The sequence below is a fragment of the Eulemur rufifrons genome, chromosome 3, assembly GCF_041146395.1.
Source record: "Eulemur rufifrons isolate Redbay chromosome 3, OSU_ERuf_1, whole genome shotgun sequence".
Classification (NCBI taxonomy): Eukaryota; Metazoa; Chordata; class Mammalia; order Primates; family Lemuridae; genus Eulemur; species Eulemur rufifrons.
This window is the reverse complement of record NC_090985.1, coordinates 61,768,556-61,794,289: the sequence shown is the minus strand read 5'-3', so window position 1 is coordinate 61,794,289 and position 25,734 is coordinate 61,768,556. Positions and strand designations below refer to the sequence as shown.

The window sequence follows — 25,734 nt, the reverse complement described above, 5'->3', positions numbered from 1 at the left end:
AGTGTGGTCCCTAGAAACTCAGGCTCCTAGGGATGAAAACCAGGCAAATTTTGTAAATAATTGTACTACTCCAATCAGTATTCCAGTTAAATTTGCCATTGTTTGAAAAGAGTGACCCAGCTGTGACTTAGTTCCTTGGGAAGCCTCTGTTCTTGTTTTTAGCCCAATCCCCACACTCTTACATCCAAATAAATGCAACTCGTATTATATAATACACTTCATCTGCAAAGGTATTTTTCTCTCTTCTTACTTTTGTTCTCCTGCTAGGTTTCCTCTAGTCTCTGTCTCTTTTCTTACCTAGACCAATTTGGCAACTGTCTGTAAATTCAGATCTTGAATAGTAAGCTTTCTGAAATCTAAAATTCCCTTGAATCAATGAGTCATTTTGCCTAATGAATATGACATTCTGGTGGGGAAAGAAGAGAGGGCAGGAGTTATGGGAACTTCTTGGGAGTTTGAATTTCTAGTCTCTTTCAAGGAAACATTCATCGTTCTGATCCTATAGTTCCATTTTTTCTCAGAGCACTAATGCTTGTCCTATATCTCATTAAAAGAGGCTGTGGGCATAATTAAATACTAAATGCCAAAGCCCAGAGAGAAAATTATCTTTAATGTGAAAGAAACTAGAATTTTGTGGTGAGAACACAAAATAAAAACTGAACTTTGGCCAGGCATAGTGGCTCAAGCCAGTAATCCTAGCACTTTGGGAGGTCAAAGCAGGAAGATCCCTTGAGGCCAGGAGTTTGAGGGCAGTCTGGGCAACGTAACAAAATAAAAATAAAATAATTAAAAATAAAAAAAATTACCTAGGCATGGTGGGATAGCCTGTAGCCATTGCTATTGGGCAGGCTAAGCCAGTGTTGCCGCCCAACCAGGTTCATTTTCCTGCTGCCCAAGAAGAAGCCAATATGGCAGAGACAGTCTTTATTCCATATAGAGCTAAGTGGGGAGATGGGAGAGATTTCTCAAATCTACCTCCCTGAGAACTTGGGAGACAGGGTTTTTAAGGATAGTTTGACAGGCAAGGGATTAGGCAATTAGGTTTGTTAATTGGGGCAAAATTATAGGGATGTGGAAATCATCTTTTTGTGTTGCTCCAGTCCCTGGGGTCACAATTCCAGTTGAGTCAGTTTTTTGGTATGGGCCACTGGTCTGGGTGGGCCAATGGATCCACTGGAATGCCGGGCCTAGATGATATCTTAAGAACTACCTTTAGGTTTAGAAAAGGTGATGTTATCTATGGAGAAAGTTAAGAATCTTTATGCACACCAGCTATGGGGAAAAGTTAAGAATCTTTATGACCACCAGCTGGGTGGCTGGAGTAGCAATTATGGGGGACAGTTACTAATTATAATCATTATTTTTAGCTAGGCCCTTACAACAGTTCTCACCTTGCACCCCGTTACTGAAGAGCAGTTTCACCAGAAAGATCTTCTGAGCCCAGTAGTTTGAGGTTTGATCTATGATCACACCACTGCACTCTAGTTCAGGTCACACAGCGAGACCCTGTCTCAAAACAAAAACAACTCCTGAGCTTTCTTGTTTGGTATTTCTGATGAACTCCCACAGTAATGTTACTTATTTTTTATTAAGGGCCTTTACTTGACATCTCTGGAGATGGCTTTTGGGTCCCTTAGGGTTCAGGATTAAACTACACAATAAGAATGTCACAGCCCAGCCTTAGCAAGAGTGAGACCCGTCTCTACAAAAAATAAAAAAATTAGCCAGGAGTGGTGGCATTGCCTGTAGTCCCAGCCACTGGGGAGGGTGAGGCAGGAGAATTGCTTGAGCCCAGGAGTTTGAGGTTGCAATGAGCTATGATGATGCCACTGCACTCTAGCCAGAGCAAGACCCTCTCTCAAAAAAATAAAATAAAATAAAAATTAAATAAATAAAAAAGAATGTCACAGCTTTAAAGCCTCGTAAAACTAACCAGTTCTGCACTTGAATAGTCTTAACTAACATCATTTTTCTTCCTATTATAACCTGTCCTTAAGAAATTTAGATCAAACCATTTTTTTTCTTGCCCCAAGTCTCAAATAAAACTTTCATACGTGCTAATAATCTGAACTATATTAGGTACTTACTTGGCTTTAGAAGTTAGAGGATAATCTGGAACAAGGGCGCTTTGAGACAAAACACCAGTTGGGAGGAAATAAACTCCAAACCAGTGCTATCTCTCAACACTGTGTTGTGTCTTACAGAGACCTTGTGTCAGTAAAATTGGTACGATAATTGTTTCTCTAGCGCTACAGTCATGATTAAAAATGCTACCCAAAGCACAGCGAGGATGTCCTTGACACACATCCGATTTTCTGGGAAAGATTAATTACTACCACAGGAATTGAGCTGGGAAGTAGAGACAAATTGCTCTTAGTGGCTTCAGCGATGGTTCAAAGTACTGCAGAGGACTGGAATCACCGCGCAATTTTGCTTCCTCTAGTTTTCAAGATAACAGTGATAGCACTCCACCCTAGGGCTTATCTGCAACATAGGAGTGGAGGGGAGAAAAACAACGAACTAGAGTAAAAGAGTCTCGAACACGTAACAGAGTTACACCCACGGCCAGATGAAACAGGGAAGGCCTGGAACTCCCCTGCAGGCCAACCGCGGGACGAGCCGAGGGTGCAGCGATGATGTATTTATTTACAAGGGCTCATCGCGCCCGCAGCTGGCTAGAACCCGCGGTGACGTCACAGGCCCGGGCGCAGGTCACGTGCCGGCCCGCCCCGCCCCCTCCTACTGCCTCCCGCGCCGCCTCCGCCGCCGCGGTCGTTAGAGCTTAGGGTCCCGCCGCGGCAACTGCCCGGAGCTCTCGGGGAAGCGCGGAGCGAGGCGGACAGCGGGCGGGCGAGCAGGCCGGGAGCCAGAGCGGCTGAGGAGGCGGCAGCAGCGGCCAGGCGGGCACTGAGCGACGCGGTCGACGCTCCTGAAAACTTGCGCGCGGTCGCACCACTGCGCCCGCGGCCGGAGCGATGAAGATGGTCGCGCCCTGGACGCGGTTCTACTCCAACAGCTGCTGCCTGTGCTGCCATGTCCGCACTGGCACCATCCTGCTCGGCGTCTGGAACCTGGTGAGCGCGGCCGCGGGACGGAGCGCACCGGCCAGGCTGGGCGCGGGACCCCGGGACCCCGGCCCACGCCCCCGCGTGGCTTTTCACGCCCCCAAGTTGGCTCCCGGTTCGGCCCCGGCGTTGGGCGAGGCGGCGCTCATCCGCCTAAAGTTATATTATTAGAAACTTAATTCTCCGGGCGAGCCTGTCCGCAAGTCCCCGCAGCTCGCCACCCCTGGCGGGGGTAGGCCGGGAGTTTGGGGCCCTGGGGCGGGGGTGAGGGGCGGGCCAGGGGCGCTTGGAGAAGGAGCGCGCCTCACGGTCAGCGCTCGGGGCGGTGCGGGGAGCCGGGCTCCAGCCGCCGCGGGGCTCCGCGGGGTCGGTGAAAGTGCACTCGGAGACAGAACAACTCCAGTCTTATCTTGCCGGCACGTGTTTCCTTTCCTTTCTTCTTAAAATCCGTTGGGCTTTGCGTTTTGACGGGTGCGGACAGCCGTCGTGGAGGTGACGGGGCATATTTTGCTGCCGCCGTGGTTAGGGTTGCAGATTTGGCGTGCCCATTCTGCATGCCCGCATCGCTCCTCGGGTTTGCTGTGCGTTCGCATCCCGAGTTGAAATGGTCGGGGGCTCCTGCCTCCCTCCTGTGCATGGGTCTCCCGCACATTCTTGTTTTAAAGCTCTTACCGTAGGAAGAGATTTGCGTGTGATTTACTGCGTGCGTTTCAATCTGCCCGGGGAAGCCATTTTCCACCCACTTCTTTCCTGCCCATGGACAGGTGGTCGCAGTACCTTTTATTAACGGACACATTTGGCAAGTCTGACATGTTTTTCAGGTTGGCGCTTTTAAGATCCTATTTGTATGGGGAGCAGTGATTCTCAGGGGTAGTGAGGAAACCTGATGGAATCTTGGCCTGTACGTGCCCTAGGTTGATTTTTGGCACTCCTAGACTGCACCAACACTGAACCGAATTCCACTGCATTTTGGGTTTTGTGACATTCATGATGGAGAGTTAGACCCGAGCCACTTTGCAGCGAATACCGCTGCGTCGAGAGGAAATGCCTTAAAAATGGTAGACAAGTGGCATATAGAACTTTTCAGTTCTTACTAAGACACATTCTTAATCATGAGTCGGAGTTTTTTGTTGACTCCTCATTTTTTCGTATAATATGGATATTATGTCGAATTGTGAACCCCTTTCTTGTGGTATTATAAGCAAAACATTCCACCTCCCCTGTATGGGTGTTTGGGTGTTTACTGTGCTATTTATAGTTTCAAGTTTCCTTTAGTCAGTGCCTATCATGGCCACACAATAGAAATTTTTGGCCTTAAAAGCTTTTAAACAGATCTTTAGTATGTGTGGGTTCTTCCTGTGTAGTGTAAATGCAGATAGAACATCAGCATATTGGCTCAAACTCCTCTTTACTAAAAGCCAAGAAATTCTTTATAGAAATCTAAAATTAGAGCAAAAGTATAGTGTGTGGCTTCAAAATAGTTGGTGTTTTGTTGATGATCAAGACAATTTATGCAAATGTCTGCGTCCTCCTTGAAAATGTTCAAATCTGCAGACTTGGAAGTACATCCTTGAATGTAATTTGTAAAATCTAGGGCACTGCATTAGGCAAATGTACTACGTGATCTACAGGAAAGATAAATCTACTTGAGCCCTGTTGTTGGCTGTAATCCAACCAGACACTATTGGTGTGATAAAAGGAGAGTACTCAGCATGCTTTGTCTACTGTGTGAGCATACTCATGTGGAAAGTAGTTATTGGTGTGCATGTCTTAGTATTTGGAAATATGTGGCCTTTTGGAAGATAATTAGAAAGCTTTCTAGCAGATGTGAATTAGAAATGACTTTTTGTCTTTTGTTTAATTGTGATTTACATATGATGAAATCCATAATTAGATGTGGCATTGAGTTGCAAATGCAAATGTAACCCACATTGCTTTAAAACATTTCCAAAACATTCCCCAGAAAAGTTCCCTTGTGCCTCTTCCCAGTTAATTCCCTCCACAGCCCCAACTCCATCTATCACCGTAGGTAAATTTTGCCTGTTCATATAAGTGGTTTTACACTGTGTGTAATCTTTCTGTATCTGGCTTCTTTCTCCTAGCATAACTTCTTTTATATTCATTCTTGTTATTGAGGGTATATCTATAGCTTTTTATTGCTGAGTATTGTTGTATGAATATACTCAATCTGTTTATCCATTTGCTAGATACTGGACCTTTGGGTAGTTTCCAGTTTGGGGATATTATATATAAAGCTGCTCTGAACATTCTTGTACAAGACTTTTTGTGGCCATGTTTTTATTTCTCTTTGGTAAATAACTAGTGTAGAGACCATCCCTGGGCAAGAATTGGCTTGAGCCCAGAGTCAGCAAAGCTGGACGTGCTTCTTGGGGCCAAAGGTCAATAGGTCCCCACACGGCCTATTGACTGCTGAATGCTTCTTGGAGCTAGAGGTCAATGGCCTATTGAATAGACAAACTGTTCCTTATGGCAAATAGCCATGGGCCTTAGGTCTTGGACACAAGCCAAGGCGTGTCTCATTGTCCTGCACCCGGGTAATGAAGTCTAAAGGTTAAGATGCAAACGTCTGCCTTCCTTGAGCAATTTCCATAAGAAATGGAACATTTTTCCTCAGGGCTCTAAAGATAGTCATGTACCAGAAAGTAGCTGCTGGACTAAAGGAGTATAAAAATAAAGCGACTGGTGCTTTCGGCGCTGCAGTCTTGTACCATCTTTGTGTGTCTGTATGTTTCTTTATGTGTTCATCCCCCATTCTGTAATCGGGCCGCAACAACTAGGAGTGGTATTGTTGGTCTTTGGATAAACATAGATGTATGTTTAACTTCGTAAGAAACTACTAACCAGTTTTCCAAAGCAGTTCTACCATTTCACACTCCCACTAGCAATGTATGAAGTTCCAGTTGGTCCACATCCTTGCCAACATTTCGGTGGTGTTAGTCTTTTTAATTTTAGTCATTCTGGTGGGTGTGTAGTGGTAGTTCTCAGTGGCTTTAGTTTGCCTTTCCCTTATGACTAATGATGTGGGACGGTTTTATCGTTGCTTCTTGGCGATCATGTATCTGCCTTTGTGAAGTTTGTTGCCCATTTTTAATTGGGTTTTGTCTTTTTCTTTTTCTTTCTTTTTTTTTTGTTTGAGACAGAGTCTGGCTCTGTTGCTTGGGCTAGAGTGCCATGGCGTCAGCCTGGCTCACAGTAACCTCAAACTCCTGGGCTTAAGCGATCCTCCTGCCTCAGCCTCCTGAGTAGCTGGAAGTACAGGCATGCGCCACCATGCCCGGCTAAATTTTTCTATATATATTTTTAGTTGTCCAGCTAATTTCTTTCTATTTTTAGTAGAGTCAGGGTCTCGCTGTTGCTCAGGCTGGTCTCGAACTCCTGACCTTGAGCGATCCTCCAGCCTTGTCCTCCCAGAGTGCTAGGATTACAGGCGTGAGCCACTGCGCCTGGCCTGGCTTTTGTCTTTTTCATATTGATTTGTAGGAACTTTATATGGATACAAGTCCTTTTTAAAATATATATTTTGTGAATATTTTCTCCTCAGTGTGTGGCTTGCCTACTCCTGTTATTGATATATTTTGATGAATAGGAATTTTTAATTTTGATTAAGTTCAGTTTGTCAATGCTTTTCTTTTATGATTAGTACTTTTCTGTGTTCTAAGAGCTCTTTCCCTACTCCAAGATTGTAAAGATACTCTGTTAGGTTTTCTTCTAGAAGCTTTATGGTTTTAGCTTATTTGGATCTGTGATCCATCTCAAATAATTTTTTTTTTTTTTTTTTTTTTTGAGGCAGTCTCACTTTGTTACCCTGCGTAGAGTGTGGTGATGTCATTGTAGCTTACTGCAGCCTTAGATTCCTGCCTGGGCTCAAACTCACTGCAGCCTAAAACTCCTGGCTGGGCTCAAGCCATCCTCCTGCCTCAGCCTCCCTAGTAGCACAAAACCAGGCTAATCTTGCCACCTTAATCTCTTCTTCTTTATTCCATCTCTGTGTCCTATCAATTTCTGTTCTACTTTCTTATTCTGTGCTGTTCTTCTCCTTCATTTTTCTCATTTAGCTCTTGGCTATTACAATAGTGTCATAATTTAGGAGTTTGAGGTTGCTGTGAGCTAGGCTAACGCCACGGCACTCACTCTAGCCTGGGCAACAGAGTGAGACTCTGTCTCAAAAAAAAAAAAAAAAAAAAAAAAATAGTGTCATAGGCCGGGCGCGGTGGCTCACGCCTGTAATCCTAGCACTCTGGGAGGCCGAGGTGGGCGGATCGTTTGAGCTCAGGAGTTCGAGACCAGCCTGAGCAAGAGCGAGACCCCATCTCTACTAAAAATAGAAAGAAATTATATGGACAGCTAAAAATATATATATAGAAAAAAAAAATTAGCCGGGCATGGTGGTGCATGCCTGTAGTCCCAGCTACTCGGGAGGCTGAGACAGGAGGATCGCTTGAGCTCAGGAGTTTGAGGTTGCTGTGAGCTAGGCTAACGCCACGGCACTCACTCTAGCCTGGGCAACAGAGTGAGACTCTGTCTCAAAAAAAAAAAAAAAAAAATAGTGTCATAATTGGTCTCCCTCCTTTAAACAGTTATGGCCTGAGCCACATCTCTTTCCCCTCCTCTTTCTCATTCAGGTTATCCTCCTTTTGGATACAAATGGCTGTGGCAGTTGCAAGCCAATACTTAAGCTCTAAGTCCTGAGATTCTTTCCGATTTGACCAGGTTAAATTATTTGTTCCTCCCTGAACCAAACATGGCCAAGGGAGGTGACAAGAATATACTGATGAATTTGGGTCTGGGGTATTCTTCTACCTTTGAACTATAGACTAGAAGGAATGGAAGGCCGCCGGGTAGGATTAACTATTCATAACACCAGGTTGAGGGTGGAAGGATGAGTAATTTCCCAAAGAATCAGACTATTACTAGAAGGAGAAAGGAATAATGTTTGGAGGCTAATAAAAAATATCTGCTACACTCCTTAGGATGAAGTCCACATTTCTTATGGAATATTTTTTATCATCAGGACCTGCATTTCTCACCATGCTCCAAAGCATACTTTCTCCTTTGCAATTTCTTGTATTGTTTTACCACGTGTTACTGGTAAATGGAAGCATCTGTCATTGACACCTGGGCTGGGTCCCCCTTTAACATATCCTTTTTAAAAATCATCGGTTAAGTTGTATTTTAGGAACTCAGTCACTCAGCAAATACATAATGAATGCCTCTTTGTGCCAGACACTATTCGTAGGGTAGTTGGGCATATATCAGATCATAAAGGATGAAAGAGGTCAGAGTAGCTGGTCTCACTGGCTTTATGACCTGGTCTTTCAGATAACTAGTTCACTTGGAAAGTCCCAGCTTGCTTGTGTACCTAAGTAAAGAAAACTAGAATATCTCGCACCCCAAAATATACCTCTTTGGCATATTTCAAGATGGTGTTTTAGAGAAACTGCAGACGGGAATAGCCCTGGAAAGCTGCCTTATGTGGAGGAGATTTGCATCTTTAGGGAAAATCTACATTAGGGAAATAAGCAGCCAGGTTTTCTCTGAGCTTCCCTCCCCCGCTCATGCTGACCTGAGAAAGATTAACTCTCCTAGGAGAGAGAGACTGAGAGTCTGACACCTTTTTGAAGGTCTGGCAGAGGAACTTGCCACTGGCTACCAACTATTGTTTCCGAGAGCTGCTATCCCAGAGATTTCATCTACATAACAAGACCGCCTTCCCTAGCTAGGCCTTTCCATCTCTCTCCCTGCCATAACCTCTCTTTGGGTTTTCATATTTTGTATGACTCCGGGGCACATGTGTGCATATAATAAATTTGTATACTTTTTTTTTCTGTTAATATATTGTTTTATAGACTCAAATGATCAAATTTTCAAAAGGAGGGGATTCTCTTTGTATCCTGAGAAATTCTATAGCTTATGGGTTTTGTCTGACTACAGGATAGTAAAAGCGACATCCTGTATTTGTAGAGTGATTGATAGTTTTCAGTGGGCTTTCACATTTGTCCTTATGTAGACCTCAAAGCAACCCTGGGTCAGGCATGATAGGTGGTAAGATACTCATTTAAGATTAATAGTTTCTTTCTAGCTGTCAAATTCTATGCCTTGGCCCATAGTTCCAGGGCAAAATACTGGCTGATTCATGGTATTTATGTAATCTTGTCTAGGGTTTTTCCCACTATGTTAGGTTGCAAAATACTTAAATACTGGGCTAAAGAGTTTGGATTTTATTTTGTAGACAGTGGGGAACATTGAATTACGAATAGGGGTGATATGAAAGCAGTTTTTAAGGAAGATTCAAATGGCAGGTTGTTTTATATGGCTGGAAAACCAGATAGGGTGTGTTATAGCTCCCTGGATATGAGATACAGCAGTTACTAGTTTTCAGGCATGAGCCACCATGCCCACCCTCAGAATGTGAATTTATTAATATTCAGTGGGGAAATATAATTGTTTTTGAGATGAATACTCTTACCCTTAGGCCTATGTATTCTTTTTCTATAGAGGACACTAAATATGATTGTGGAATGATTTGAATACTTAATAGTTTTTCATCAAGACAGACTGGTGAGTCCAATTTCACAAAAGAGGTAATAGACCTTCAGGTTTAAAAAGATCAAGTTTCGCTGTCAGTGGTCCAGTGGCTCCCAGCACTTTGGGAGGTCTAGGTGGGAGAATTGCTTGAATCCAGGAGTTTGAGACCAACAACATAGCAAGACCCTGTCTCTACAAAAAATAAGAAAAATTAGCTGGGCATAGTGGCACACACTGGCCTGTTGTCCCAGCTGCTCAGTAGGAGGCAAATTTTTCTATTTTTTGTAGAGACAGGGTCTTACTCAGGCTGATCTTGAACTCCTGGCCTCAAGCGATCCTCCTTCCTCCCAAAGTGCTAGGATGATAGGAGTGAGCCATGGTGCTCTACCTGGCTCTCATTCTTGAAAGATAATTTTGCTGGATATACAATTATAGGTTGACAGTTACTGTCTCTTACAACATTGAAGCTATCTTTTCACTTTCTTTTAACTTTTGTTTTGCTGCTGAGAGGTCGGTCGTCAGTCTAATTGACATTTTTTTCTGATTCCTTTCCTCTGTGGTGGGTCTTTGTGATTCTAAATTAGTGATTAGTTCCTTGGTGGTGCTGAAGCTGTTGTCAGACCACACTTTTGTTAGCAGTGGTTCAGTGGGACATGTACCTTTCTAATGCCAACCCCCCCTTTTTTTTAGAATCTTGCCTATGTAGTTAAAACTTTGACTATTACTAGTTTTTAATTCTTTCACAATATATTGAACAAAACAAAATCTTAATATTTATTCCAAAATGTGTGTAAGAATAGAATCTTAAGGATACTTTTATATTAGTGATAGATAATTAATTTGCTAATCTTTTCATTACTTTGAGAATAGCTAAGAGCAGCAGTGATCTTCAGAGGCCATCAATTTTTGAAGTAATTAGGTACTGTTTTCTTTTAAATAAAAGTAACTATCAAATATTGACACCTTGAAGAATGTTTCATTACCTAGATCCATAGTGATGAATATTTATGGCATATACTTAATGTATGGAAAGGAGAAAACATTCAACAATTTTATGTTTATAAACATTTCTTTATCTGAGAGATGGTTAATAATTACATTTGATTTTAATTTGAGAATTGATTTTTTAAAAACTGTGAAGTTATACTTTTGCAGCTTTTTGTTTCAATCCTAGAAAATGTAAATTTTTAATCTTTAATTTTAAAATTTGTTTTTGGATGTATTGAATGTATTGCCATTTTTAAAGAAAATTTTAACACTAAAGCACAATGTAACAACACTGTTCCTGAATGGAATGAAAAAATTATATCTGATTTACTGTCCTACTTTCATTTGTAAAAACATTCTGTTTTAGGTGTTTAATTTCTGTCTTCGGTAAACAGCTACAGGAAGAAAGCATTTTTTATGTATTAAAACTAAACAGGAAGTTAAAAAATACCACTTCAAATAGTCTTTCAATGTATATCTTATGACAATCCAAGTTGTTGCAATAGAGTGGTTAAGAGCAGTACTAACAGACCTGATGGATACAGTGTACTAGAGCACAGAGAGCCCCATGTTTGCTGTACTAAAAAGTTAATTCAGCCATTTTGCACTTCACATTTTCTCTTTTTTCCAGATTCCAGCCTTCTAACTCCCTAGCAGTTGGTACCTTTTTAATGCACAGTTTATGTCTCCATTGCCTATCCTAAACTAAGTTCTGGGCTGGGCCTGTCTCTTCATATTCAAAGATTTAAAATGTTCTTTAAGACATAAAAGGGACACGCTCATTCTCCTGGTCCCCTCCGCACCCCTAGGTCTCCCAGTGGCTCTTTGGACAACTTCCCTCCTGCCTCTGGTAGGGGACCATCGTTTGGCTTCTATCCTCTGTCTGTCCAGAGATCTTTCTTCTTAGTTATGTGGACCTTGTGTTCTGAGATTCTATTGGTGTCTCAGCCTGAGAATGAAGACCAGAACCCACCTAAGTCCCTTCAGAGAAATTAGGGGATTGCTTCTGCTGGTGGGGTGGGGGGAAATCATTTTGCATGTCAGCCTTCTGCCGGATTCAGAGTGGCTGTCTGGAACACTCCCTTGAAAAGAATTCTGAGCCCGCTGCCAGGGATTGGTTAGCAGAGTTGGCCAGGGCTTGTGAATGGGGTGTGGTGGCTTCTTGAAAGTAACCCGGGTTACTGGAAAGTGCATATGGCATTTGTAATCAAAGAGCCAACGATTGTGTTTCAGCTGAAAACCATATGCAGCTGAGAACACTGCAGGTTTCCTCTAAAGCTGAGAGTCCTCATCGTAGAATGGTGTAATAATAATCACACGTGGTAGGGAAGCAACACTGCTTTTGTAATATAAAACGGTATGTGTGGTAATGGTGGTTTCTTGATTTAGTTCCTCACCCATGAGGAAGACCTGCCAAAAGAATGGCACTGTGGGCTGCACAGATGAGTCAGAGGACCTGATTGAATCTGGGGGGAAACCTCTATAATTGATCTTAAATTTGCCTATTGAGATGGGCTCTAATAAAAAGTACAACTTCTATTTTACTCCTTAAACTTTTTCCTTCACAGTCTGCAACCTAGTGACTGTCCTTTGATTTAGAGCTTCAGCAACTCAAAACATGGGCTGCCATTATAATCCATTTAAAGAACCACCAACCAGGGCTCATTACTGTGTTTGTGTTCCTTGGAGTTTTTAACTGGGCAATTCTCAGTCACTTGGTCTGATATCCTAAGATTATTTGTGCTGTAATCTTTGTCTCTCAAGATTTCCAAAAGTCTGTTACTTTCTGGTGTTAATGTCACCTCCTGGTGAAGTCTCTAAACTACCAATCCCCTCTCCCCAAGCCACTAATATAACAATTCATTTCCACTCTGAATGGAACATTCAATTTGTTTGGTTATCTCTCCCACTGGATAATAGGCTACCTTTGAGGGGTTCGCCATATGTTGCTTAGCATTGTGCCTGGAAAGTATTTGTTGCTTAATAGGTAATTTTTGAATACTTGAATGAATAGGTTAATGAATATTATAGCATTTCCATAATTTACTTGGCTGTTAATGTATGTTTCTCCCTCTGGACTACTAATCCTTTGGACCATGTCTTAATCATTTTTGTATAACACTTTTTGTTAGCTTCAAGCAGAGTGTTGGGCACATAGTAAATTGACCTAATTTAGTCAATTTCTTAGGCAAATGGGATTTTTATGGTAAATCTAATTTTTCCCCCAGAATATATCCACAATTGTTTGAATTGAAATAGAAAGTGTCAAAAATTTATTTTAAAATCAGAACAGGTCCTTATTGAGGGTCTAATTTAAATAAGAGCACATTTGGATCAGAATTCTAAAAAAAAAACTTGTTGAAAGAAATTAAAAAAATTTTTTTAAACTTGGTGCTGTTAGGTTTAAAGAATTCACCCTCCCCAAACTTCCATCCAAACCTCCTATAGAACCCACCCTTCTCCCCTTCCTAGGGGTGTGTTAGGCACAGAACCTTTGCCAGACCCCTAGGGAGATACACGAATGAAATGCAAAAGGAGAACTTACTTTCCTTATCCCTCCTGGTTGTTTGAAAAGTATTTACTCCTCTCACAGAAACCCAAGGCTGTCCCCTTTTCTCTCCTGGATGCCTTTTTGGGCTCCACCGATCTGTACCCAGATGCTCAAAATAAACAACATTTGCTATACAGGAGGCTTCCTCTGTGTGTGTGTGTGTCTGTCTGTCTGTTTCTCCCTCCCTCCCCCCACTTCTCTCTCCCCCCCCTCCCCCCACTTTTCTCTCCCTCTCCTTCTCTCTCTCTCTCCTCTCTCTCTCTCTCTCTCTCTCTCTGTGTGTGTGTGTCTCTTGGCTCCGGACCTAACAGGTGCTAAAATAGAAAGGCATTAAAGAAATTTTAAGTTAAAAGTTCAAACTTTTCCTTTCATTAATTTGCCCATGAAGTGGAACCCAAATGAAAGTCACACCTGCCATTAATAACTTTTAGAAAAGCTGCCACCCTAGTCTGATTGTTCTTAATGATTATCCTAGACATTGTAACATACATCTTTGACTTTTTAAAATCTAACATTAATTGGTACTTTTGTTCTCTTCCTTGACAATGCTTAGTTCACTTCAATCAACACCTCTTTATGTATATGCTGCTGTTATGTATTTTGATTCTATTTATTTTTTTGTACTCATAAATCATTACTATATTTACCAGTATTCACAATTGCCAGTGTAATTATTTTTTTTCATTGTTAGTTTCTTTGTGCATCTTCAGCCTTCCATCTGGTATCATTTTCCTTTTGTCCAAAGAATGCCCTTTAGTGCTACCATGGCTGTTGAGCTTCTGGTGAATCCCCTCAGTTTTATGCAAAAGTATCTGAGTTCATTTTCATCTCTGAGGATTTTTTTTTTTTGCTTGATATAAAATTGTAGGTAGGCAGTCCTCCCTTCACCTCCTATATTTTGAATATGTAACACCATTGTTTTCTGGCTGCTTTTGTTTTTGTTAAAAGCAGCTGTCTGAATATTCTGTTATCTGACTCATTAATTTTCTTGCAACCCTGTCTAATGGGTTAAAGTCATCCCTAAGTTCTTGATTTTGATTTCTGTATTTTTTTTTTTTCCGAGACAGAGTCTCGACAAGTGCAGTTGGCTAAAATATAAGAGGGATTTAAAAAAAAAAAAAAAGAGAGAGAGAGAGACAGAGTCTCACTCTGTTGCCCAGGCTAGAGTGCCGTGGCATCAGCCTAGCTCACAGCAACCTCAAACTCCTGGGCTCAAGCAATCCTACTGCCTCAGCCTCCTGAGTAGCTGGGACTACAGGCATGCGCCACCATGCTTGGCTATTTTTTTCTATATATTTTTAGATGTCTAGATAATTTCTTTCAATTTTTTTAGTAGAGATGGGGTCTCGCTCTTGCGCAGGCTGGTCTCGAACTCCTGAGCTCAAATGATCCTCCCGCCTCCGCCTGGAGCCACCACACCCGGCCAGATTTCTGTATTTTTTCATTCTAGAATTTGCACCTTTTTTGTGATTCCAGTTCTGTGCCAAGATTCTCATTGTCTCTTTTTTTTCTTATCTCTTTGAAGATCAGGGACATAGTCACTTAAAGAACATACCCATCAACTTCAATACCTAGAGCACCTATGGTCTGTTGTGTGTTTCTGCTGGTTTTTGTTCTTGAAGTCCTGCCTTCTCTTGTTTGTTGCATTCTGGACATAGTATTTGAAAAATTGAAGAAATAATTTGAGGCCTAGGCTGTTAATCTTTCTCAACTAAGGATTTTAATAGCTTCTTACAGGGGTTGGGGATCCCCTTAATCCAGTTTCAGGATTCAGATGAAGCAAAGCTGGACTGTGTCCTTACAAAGGCTTGTCTCCTTCTGGTTTACCTTACTGCTGTGGTAAGGCCCCTCTGGGTCTCACTGGCAAAGGACTAGGGAATTATGCCCTGCACTGCCCCTCTGCACCCTGCTTTTGATGCTCTGGCCCAGGCCCAGCAAGGCTGCCAGGGCTGCTGCTCAAGCTCTTTGCTTTCATCTCTTCTCTTTGATTCCATCTCTTCTGGAATCAGCAAACGCTCCCAGGGGTGTATTTGCCTTCTGGATCTGGAAGCAGTAATTCTTCACTGCCTTGTTAGCGCTCTAATGCCTTCTCACAGACGTTGTTTATATTTTGTCTAGATTTTCCAGTTGTCCTCAGTGGGAAGATTGGTTTGTGTTACCTAGGTTGCCATTATCGGAAGTGGCAGATCCCTGAATTACTGCTTTACTCATGATGTTTTCCCTTGTGTTATACTTACTTCCAAGTTTTGATTTGAATGCCTGGACAGATTTGCTTATTATTGATCATCTTCTTACCATATTCGTTTTTTCTCTTTAGACAATCAAGTTTAATAATAATACAGTATTCTGGAATGTATTTTATATTGAACCATTTTTGAAGCTTTTAAATAATCTTTTCTGACTTTAAAAGTAATTATGCTTACTTGCTCTGGAAAATAATAAAAAGGTATAATGATAATTAAAGGTACAAGTCACCTGCAAACCTATGACCTGGTTTATAACTGTTATATGTTTTAGAGTTTTTTAGCCTGTGATTTATATACATGAACATATTACAGATATAGATAAGAAAATTAGAATCATAAATTTTTGTACAGTGTTTTTCATTTAACATTATACTGTGAACATTTTTTTGTCATTAACATCTTTTAAGAAATGATTTTAATGCTTTATAGGATTCCATTACTTGACTTTAATATGTAGCCATTCTACATTTAAATTTTTATTGTTACAGATAAATCTGCAATGATCATTTTTGGGTACAACTTTATGTGTAAATTTCTGGTTATTGTTTAATTACTATCACGGTTTGAATTTTCTAAAGGTTTTTTTAATTGAGGCTTTTATTTATTTTATTTTAATTTTTTTGCTTTTTAATTTCTTTTTATTTCCATCTCTTTTTGTTTTCTTTTTTCTTTTTATAGTATTTATTCTATTCATCTCATAAATAGAATTATTGAGGCTTTTAAAAAGTAGAGTTGACAATTACATTGTCAATTGTTTAGATTCAAGCTGCAAGTCTCTTCATTTGGGATCTGATATATGACTTAGATGAAAAGCACTTTGGATCCCTGGCGAATACACGAGGGCCTAACAATGCTCAAGTAATTGGACAGAAGTTGGATTTATTTACATGTGGAAGTAATCATTGTCAGGAACAAGGAAAAATATGTGATACCACAGAAACAGTTTGTAAATAGACCAGGAACAGTCTGTACACCACATAACAAAACAGACCAAAATACAAGAAAAGTGCAAGTGAGCATCAAGAACATAAAAAACTCCTCTGTTTTACATTTAGATTAGCTGTGGTCATTATGTAATCTCTATCTTCTTGGTTCTCATTTATGGTGATATTTCATTCGTGGTCAGAATTGATGATTGGGTGATTTCCATTTTCTCTTTTTCAGAAAGTTCTTCTCCAGTGTTCATGGGGCTTTGACCTATGTTTGACCTTTTCTGTCTAACCATGCTTACCATGTCTAGTCCCACCCTCATCCTTTGCACAGACACAGGTGCTGGGGGACCCTTGCTGTGTTCACATCAGCCATGGGTGCCAGATCCCCATCCAGCAATTGAAGTTTTACCTACTAACACAGTAGATACATGTTGGCACACAGACCTTCTGTTACAAAAATTTTACTCTGCGATTGTGAAAGAGCACAAGGGTGAATCATTTGTGATGTGTAATAAGCGTACCATCACATCTTTGTTTTATCTATGCCTCCTTTATCTGGACTGTCTCATAAAGAACCAGACCAGACCACCTGTCAGGGAACTTGGCCCCAGGACTACAGTCTGTGACTGAGCGCAGAGAGAAGGGCCACAGGGCTAGAGGTACAGGGTAGATGATGGTAGTTACTAGAGCAATTAGGAATTAGGGCACAGCCAGGCGTAGGAACCAGGACCCCTCCTGGAGTGAGAAAGACACACTGACAAGCAGCCAGAACTGTCAGACACCATGTGACGTGTTACAGATGCTGAGCAGGAGAGAGCAGACATGCACGTAAGACAGAAAGGCAGAGGGCACACGTGTGGATAAAAAGAGGAGGGTTAGAGGCCAGAGGACAAGCTAGGAATGATTATTTGGACATCCTACAGGTACTTTCAGCACAATGTATCTAAAATCAGTCTGTCATAGTCCTTCCAATGACCTTCCTTGTTTCTGATAATGACAAGATTCCAGGGTCTTGTTTGCTTCCCTTTCCTTTATCTTTGCACCTAGTCAGTTACTATGTCTCTAATAATTCTACCTTCACCTGGAAAGGTTCTTGGAGTTCAAATCTTGGCCCTCTCACATGTAGGACCTAAGATAAAGGTCTTGGGGTTCAAACCCTGGCCCTCCCACACATTGGACCTGAGATAAAGTCACTTCTCCAAATAACACATGGAAGATGACAGCCTCGCAGGGTTGTCATGAGAATCAGAGATGAAAGGGATAAAACCCTTATAACCTATCAGCCAAACTATTGCAAGATTATCCACTGTCAAAGGACAAAATTGCAACAATTTAAAGATCTTCATTGGCTTTATTTGCAATTCTAGAATCGGGCAACACTTCATTCCATAAAATGAGCTGAGCAGAGGAGGTTTTGTAGACAGAAAAGGGCTAAAGAGGCAGAAATGAAGAAAAGCGGATTGGTCATTTTGAAGTTATTTTCCTGGTAAGGCAGGAACCGGGAAACAGAACAGTAGAGAGATAACTGATTGGCTGACATCAGGTTACTCATGGCACCTCAGCATGAGTGATGACTCCACTTTGGTTTTTAGTCTGGTCTAGGTGCCCAGTGTGGGAGCTCAGTCCAGAACAGTAAACTCCTGTAGTTTCTATTTAACACCAGATCGAATTGAGCCTCCCCACCTCTCCCAGTTAGATCTTCTAACGACATAACCTCTGATCATATCATATCCCACCTCAAAAACCTTCACAGCGTCTTCATTAACTGTTGGAATAAAGCCCCAAATTCCTAGCCTGGTTTTGAGGCCTCTCCCCCGTCTGGCCCCATCCTGCATTTCTGGTTCCATCCCCTGACACTTCCCTTCATCCCTCGTGTTCCAGCCAGATTGAACTACTTGCTATCTTCAGGACCGGCCTCTGTCCCAGTGGCCTTGCTCATACTTGGAATTATCTTTCCTTGCCTCTGAGGCTCCAAATCCTCATTGTTCCAGTCCCTGTCCAAATGCTGCCACCTCTGTTGCAGGTCCCTGCCAACCCACCTCAGCCCCAGGCTTCAGTGGTATCTTTCTTTTCTGTACTTCCATACTTCTTTCGTGGAGCTCTTGTCATATGTGCTGCTTTATGCTTTGTGTTATTTGAGTATGCGCCATATTTAACTTCATGTTCTAAGTCCTGGGGAGTTAGTCCTTCCTGAGCGCTTAGCAAGCACCCGTATGTGTTGTAGGCAATTAGTAAATGTATTATGAGCAGACCAGGCAAGGGGATGATAACAAGCTGATTGAGAGTTGACTGGTCCCTTGGAACTGAGAGGGCAGGAAAGCAGCTACATAACAGTGGCTTAGAAGATCAGGACGAGTAATTTTCTGATGCCAGCCAAGAGCTTTTCTATGGTTCTTGTTAAGGTGCGAAGAAATAAGGGAACTAATTTGAGTGGATGTTATGTGCCAGTCGCTGGTCAGTCTGAATGTTTTACATGTGTTCACTCATTTAAACTCTGGTCAGATGACAGTCTTCCCTTCTGTAATATTGTCCATTGACTTCTTGTTTCGCTTATCCAAACTCTGCAAGTAGCCCTGCAGGGTCCCTAAATCTGGCTTGAGTCCCCACTGTACTACCTCCTCACCTTACCAACTCCTTACTCCATCCCTTCTTTTATAGCTTTGCCCATGAATCCCAGATTTGTCTTCTTCCTTTTTAACCTTAAAACCTACCCTTTATTGTGGTAGCAACAATGAATACATTGCTTTTGTGTGGTTCTTTATACTTTTTCAAAGCACATTTGATCTGATCTTATTTCATTCCATAATTTTTCAGAAATGAGAGTATAGAGGGAATGAAATGCCAATAAAATGTGACAATTTATCAAGTAACATCTTTGCCAAACATCGTAATGCCCGTTGTGGGACTAGCCCATACTTCCTTTAAGCCTTAGATATGTTCCGTAAAGTTTTCTTTGAACAGGGTTTTATTAATCACACTCTCTTTAAAATGCACTATGAAATTTCTTGGCTCTTTGGAAAGAAGCAAGAAACTGTTAGTTCTCATAACCACTGTGGGGAAGGTAACTTTCCACCATATGTCCTTTTTGTACCTTCACTTTTTTGTCTTTTTTTTTAAAGAGACAGGGTCTCACACTGTCACCCAGGCTGGAGTGCAATGATCATAGCTCACTGTAGCCTTGAAGTCCTGGGCTCCAGCGATCCTCCCGCCTCAGCCTCTCCAGTGAATACCTGGGACTACAGGCATGCGCCACCACACTGGCTAATTTTTAAGTTTTTTTGTGAAGATGAGATCTCTGTGTTGCACAGGCTGGTCTTGAGCTCCTGGCCTCAAATGATCCCGTCCTGCCTAGGCCTCCCAAAGTGCTGGGATTACAGGCATGAGCCACTGTGCTCAGCCCCTTAAAAAAAATTTTTTTTAATTACATGCTTGTATCTATTTAAATTAGTCTTATGTATATGTACTTTGGGGAATGCTATTCTTATAATTGTTTTCAAAAAGCAGTCATACTATATTGTACAATCTGGAAAATAGAGGAAGAATTCCAAATCCTACAACGATCCTAAAACAACCACTTGGGGATTGCCATTTAAAAATGAATTCTGGATTGAATGTCATGCTGTACTATTAAAAAAATGAATCCTAGAGTGGATGTTTTGTAAAGCAACCCGACATTCCATATGAACCTCTTCTGTAATAGATATTTCCAAATATGATTTTTATAGTAGCATATGCCTTTAGTTAATGTTGTTAGTGAAAAGGCTTTTGTATGTATAAAGGTTGTTCATCTTTTCTCTCTATTTTGAGAAGGATAAAACATTGAACTTCATGAGTTTCTGAATAAAACCTCAGTTCTGAATTTTGAAAAAAGGAGAAATAACAACACAGTCTCGGCCAGGCTCAGTGGTGCTCACGTGGTGTTCAGGAGGGCGAGGCAGGAGGATCACTTGAGCTCAGGAGTTCAAGGCCAGCCTGAGCAACATAGAGACCTCCCCTCTCAAAACAATAAAACAAACAGCAACCCAGTCTCAGCCTGTGGGTCACCTAAACTGTACAACACTTGCCCCTCCAGCCCCATCTGTATTGACACACATGCATATTAGTCAGCAAGGACAATTAGAACAAAGGAAATAGAAATGCAGAGGTAGAATGGTCAGGGCTTCACAGTTGGTTGGATGTGGGGAATAAGGGTGGGTAAGCCCATAACAATCAAGACTTCAAGAATGATCAGGACACTTTGAGAGGTTAAAATTCCTGGATTCAAATCCCACCACCACAGTTTGTTAGGTCTATATTCTTTGGTGGTGTTCTTAACCTCTGAGTCTCAGTTTTCTCATCTACAAAATGGGGATAATTTAGCACCTACTTCAATTAGGTTCTTGCAAGGGCTTAAGAGAGAGGATCCACATGAAGCACTTAGCACAGTGCCTGAATGTCTTCTGTTAATCATTTATGGTGATGCTATTTTTAAAGACAGAAAACAGAAAAGGAGGAGCAGAGGTGGTGGGAGATGTTAAGAAAGATGATTTCAGCTTAGAGGAGCTGAACTTTGAAGTAGCCAAGGGAAATGTCCTCAGCAGTATCCAGAAGGCAGAAATGTGGGCCTGGGCTAGAAGGGGAGTCACGTGGGCTGCTCTGCAGTGCAGGGGTGACGATTTTGGGGCTCTGTCACTAAGTAGCTTTGCATTCATTCTCTGAAACTAGTTCTTAGATGGTTTGATTGAACCTGTGAAAATGTTTGATCACCTGAAGAAACTTGGGCTGCTTACCTTTAGCTCATTAGAGTGTGCTTGGCTAACTGCAGAGTGTTTGTGCTTTTCTAACCACCAGCAGCCAGTGCTGCTGCCTATATTTGTACTGTCGTGCTCTGGGGTGTCCAGGCCAGAGGGAGGGAGGTGCAATCCTGCTGTCATCTGGGCTGCAGCTGAATGGGCTGGCAGTGTTCCTGCCTTGGGAATGTTGGCCTGCCCCCTTCATGGGCAGGTCTTGGTATTGAGTGTTTAGCCGCTGTGGAAGTCAAACTCCATGTGGTCAGTGTGATTTTCTGTTATAAGGGCTGTATCCTGGGGTTACTTAAAAAAATTTTTTTTTCTTACTGCAGGTCATCAATGCTGTGGTACTGCTGATTTTACTGAGCGCCCTGGCTGACCCGGATCAGTATCACTTTTCAAGTTCTGAACTGGGAGGTGACTTTGAGTTTATGGATGATGCCAGTAAGTCGTAGATATTTTGGTATTTTTTAGGGCAGGGAATCTGATTGTCAGTCCTTCCTATTAAATTACAGGTATTGATTCATGGGCCCATTTGGGCTGATACTTTCTATCATTACAAATCAACAAATATTTATGTGCTTCCTAGTTCTGCCTCTGTTCTAAGTGCAAGAGTCTAAGATCTCTCCTTTTTTCATCTTTTTTTTTTTTTTTTTTTTTTGAGACAGAGTCTCGCTTTGTTGCCCGGGCTAGAGTGAGTGCCGTGGCGTCAGCCTAGCTCACAGCAACCTCAAACTCCTGGGCTTAAGCGATCCTACCGCCTCAGCCTCCCGAGTAGCTGGGACTACGGGCATGCGCCACCATGCCCGGCTAATTTTTTCTATATGTATTTTAGTTGGCCAGATAATTTCTTTCTATTTTTAGTAGAGACGGGGTCTCGCTGTTGCTCAGGCTGGTCTCGAACTCCTGACCTTGAGCGATCCACCCGCCTCAGCCTCCCAGAGTGCTAGGATTACAGGCGTGAGCCACCGTGCCCGGCCTCCTTTTTTCATCTTATGTTAACTTACCCATCTTTAAAATAATTGCTTTATCATGGACTTTTTACCCTGGGCCTTTTGGCTTTTGTAGGAGGAAGAGGAGTAAATGACAGGGAAGATTAAAAGGATCATGAAAATCTCATTGTGTATTCTATTATGTTTCAGCATTTACCTTCTAGAAGGTGGTCATTTTCCATTCTAGAAATGATGTTGCTGATTATTTGGGGAATTTAGAGCCTTTTTTCAGTAAATGGAAACACGCACAGGGATGTGGGTGGATGTTGGATAAGCAGGGCGGAAGCTAGGCGCCCAGCTCCGAGATCACTGCAATCTGAACATTTTATATCAGAATCATGCCTTGTCCAAGCTAACGGAGAGGGATGCTGCTGTGTGTAATCTCAAATAGAAGATTAAGCAAATTTCTTTCTTTTTTTCTTTTCCTTTTTTTTGATACAGGGTCTTACTCTGTCACCTGGGCTCTAGGGTACAGTGGGTGTGATCATAGCTCCCTGCAACCTCAGACTCCTGGGCTCAGGAGATCCTCCTGCCCCAGCCTCCCAAAGTGCTGGGATTACAGGAGTGAGCCACTATGCCGGGTCTTTTTCTTAATGGCTGCCACTATGCCCGGTCTATTTCTTAATGGCTTTGTAGAAACCTACGCGAGTTTAAAAAAACAAGACAAAACCAGGCGCCATGGCTCATACCTGTAATCCTAGCACTCTGGGAGGCCAAGGTGGGAGGATCACTTGAGGTCAGGATTTTGAGACCAGCCTGAGCAAGAGTGAGACCCCATCTCTACTAAAAATAGAAAAAATTAGCCAGGTGTGATGGTATGCGCCTGTAATCCCAGCTATTCGGCCAGGAGGCTGAGGCAGGAGGATTGCTTGAGCCCAGGAGTTTGAGGTTGCTGTGAGCTAGGCTGATACCATGGCACCATAGCCCAGGTGACAGAGTGCGACTCTGTCTCCAAAAACAAAGGGGCTAGAGCAAACAAAGTTCATGGGGAGAGAGTAGCTCAAGATGCAGTTTTAGAGATAGACCAGGAGCATTCAAAAGATATAGTGAGGATTTTATATCAAGAGTGAGAAAAAGCTACTTAGTGGTTTTAAGTAAATGCACAAAGTGATGTGTGTTTTAAGATCCCTTTTGTTGCTGAATGGGGACTGGGTGTGTGGGCACAGAGGCCAGGAGACTGGTCTTGGGGATGTTTCTCTACAATCCAGGATGCACTGAGGATAGAGAAGAGGGTGGGATTTGGCAGAACTTGCTGGTTTTAGGCAGTGAGGGAAAGGGAGGAATTAAAGATGCTTCTACTTTCCAACTTTAGTAAATGATCTGGGTCTTTACTAAGTTGAGAAAGTCTGGGGTCAGGAGATAAGAACATAACATGGGGAGGAAACTAGACTTTGATTTCAGTGACTTAGCTCAGTGTAGTTGTTCGGAGTGTGGGCTCTGAAGCCAGAACAGCTCAGTTTGAACCCTGACCCTGCCATGTGTTAAATATGCTGACCTTTGTGTGCCTTAATTGCCCCTCTGAAAGATGGAATAATCCTAGTATCTACCTACCTCATAGGGTTGTTGTGAGGATTAAATGACTTAGTACATGAAAAGTGCTTAGAATGGGGCTTGGCCCATAATAAGTGCGCTCAGTATATTTCGATGTTTAATAGCTATTATATAGATGTGTTATGGTTGAAACATGTGAGCTATCGTAGAATGGAGATAGAGGTAGTCAGACCTCTATCTACATGTGAGTCTGTAGCCCAGAGAAGACATCTGGACTAGATATAAATTTGAAGACATCAGCCTAAAAATGACATTTATGTTAGGGAGAGAGTAAAGAGAAAAGGAAGGGGGCCCAAGACCCAGCCCTGAGCTCTGACTCTGTGAAGTCTGGAGGAGAGCAACTCGTAGTGAAGTAAACAGAAAACCAGGACATGCTTTATAGCCATCATCTTCAACCACTATTTCGTAAAATTTTAGTTATTTTTTTAGAGACAGGGTCTCATTGTGTCACCTAGACATGAGGTGCAGTGGCACAATCATAGCTCACTGCAGCCTCCAACTCTGAGCTCAAGCCATCCTCCTGCCTCAGTCTCCCAAGTAGCTGAGACTACAGGCATGTACTACCATGCCTGGCTAATTTTTCTTATTTTTTTTAGACTTGAGGGTCTCAATATGTTGCTGGTCTTGAACTCCCAGCCTCAAGCAATTCTCGTGCTCCCTCCCCCCCATTATACTCATTAGCCCGGCCCTTCCATCACTATTGTTTCTTAACATGGATTAAGAAATCAGGGCATTCATTATATTATCCTGTGATTTGTTACCTTGCCAGACAGAGATGTGACTTCTGCTGTAACATTTCGTATTCTCTCTGTTTTGAATAATCCTGTTACTCTTATGAAGTCCTCCAGAAAAGATAATGAGTTCCATTAATGTTAAATTAATATCTTTCTGCTTTTCTCCCTGAGTTTAAAGACTATATAAGCTGTACAATTCCAGTAGCAGGATTCCTTTTCTAAGGTAATTGAAATTAGAAAAAGAAGTTTTAAATGATCCCACTATGGTTCTGTCTGGACTGAATAATAACACTGCATGCCTTATTCTAATTGCCAGAGATTTTGCTGGGTAATGACTATCTGACGGGGTAGGCTTAATTTAGCTGCCTTCAAAGTCTTGCTGGTACTTAACATTTTAAAATAATAATTGTTTTGTAATGTTCTGGATATTAATTCCAGTACATTTGAGGTTTTTCCTCATATTTCATATATTTGAAGGGATTGAATGAATACTTTGTAATTATTTTAAAGACTTTATATCATTTAAATCAAGATGGATAAAAAGGTACAGAAGAGTGGATATATTCAATTGAGTGGGTCTTTTTTTTTTTTTTTTTTTTTTTTTTTTTGAGACAGAGTCTCACTTTGTTGCCCAGGCTAGAGTGAGTGCCGTGGCGTCAGCCCAGCTCACAGCAACCTCAGACTCCTGGGCTCAAGCGATCCTCCTGCCTCAGCCTCCCGAGTAGCTGGGACTACAGGCATGCGCCACTATGCCCAGCTAATTTTTCTATATATATATTTTTAGTTGTCCATATAATTTCTTTCTATTTTTAGTAGAGACGGGGGTCTCGCTCTTGCTCAGGCTGGTCTCAAACTCCTGACCTTGAGCGATCCACCCGCCTCGGCCTCCCAGAGTGCTAGGATTACAGGCGTGAGCCACCGCGCCCGGCGAGTGGGTCTTTTTTTTAAAACTTCTTTTACATTTCCAAATGTGTTGATCTCCTTTCTTTAATAAACTCATAGGTCAAAGGTCATTGTGTCAGACACACCTTCCCATATTTAACTCACATGTGGATAGAATTAATAGTCTTTGAGATGGGCACAATCAATTGCTTTAAATTGTGCTCGAAAATTATGAAAGTTGGCCAAGGGCGGTGGCTCATGCCTGGAATCCTAGCACCCCGGGAGGCTGGATCACTTAATGTCAGGAGTTTGAGACCAGCCTGAGCAAGAACGAGACCCTGTCTCTACTAAATATAGAAAATATTAGCCGGGCGTGGTGGATTGTATTCCCAGCTGCTCAGGAGGCTGAGGCAGGAGGATCGCTTGAGCCCAGGAGTTTGAGGTTGCTGTGAGCTAGGCTGATGCCAGTGAGACTGTCT

At 42.0% G+C, this 25,734-nt stretch overlaps 1 protein-coding gene across 1 annotated transcript in view; it reads left to right on the top strand.

Moving 5' to 3' along the window:
• Positions 1-2,759: 2,759 nt before the first annotated feature.
• LAPTM4B (lysosomal protein transmembrane 4 beta) overlaps positions 2,760-25,734 on the top strand; it is a 61,094-nt gene continuing 38,119 nt past the window's right edge. Inside the window, exons 1-2 of the mRNA XM_069465469.1 lie at positions 2,760-3,074; positions 21,429-21,540. Coding sequence (XP_069321570.1) covers positions 2,976-3,074; positions 21,429-21,540 — 211 coding nt within the window. The 5' untranslated portion in view covers positions 2,760-2,975. The remainder of the gene's footprint in view (positions 3,075-21,428; positions 21,541-25,734) is intronic.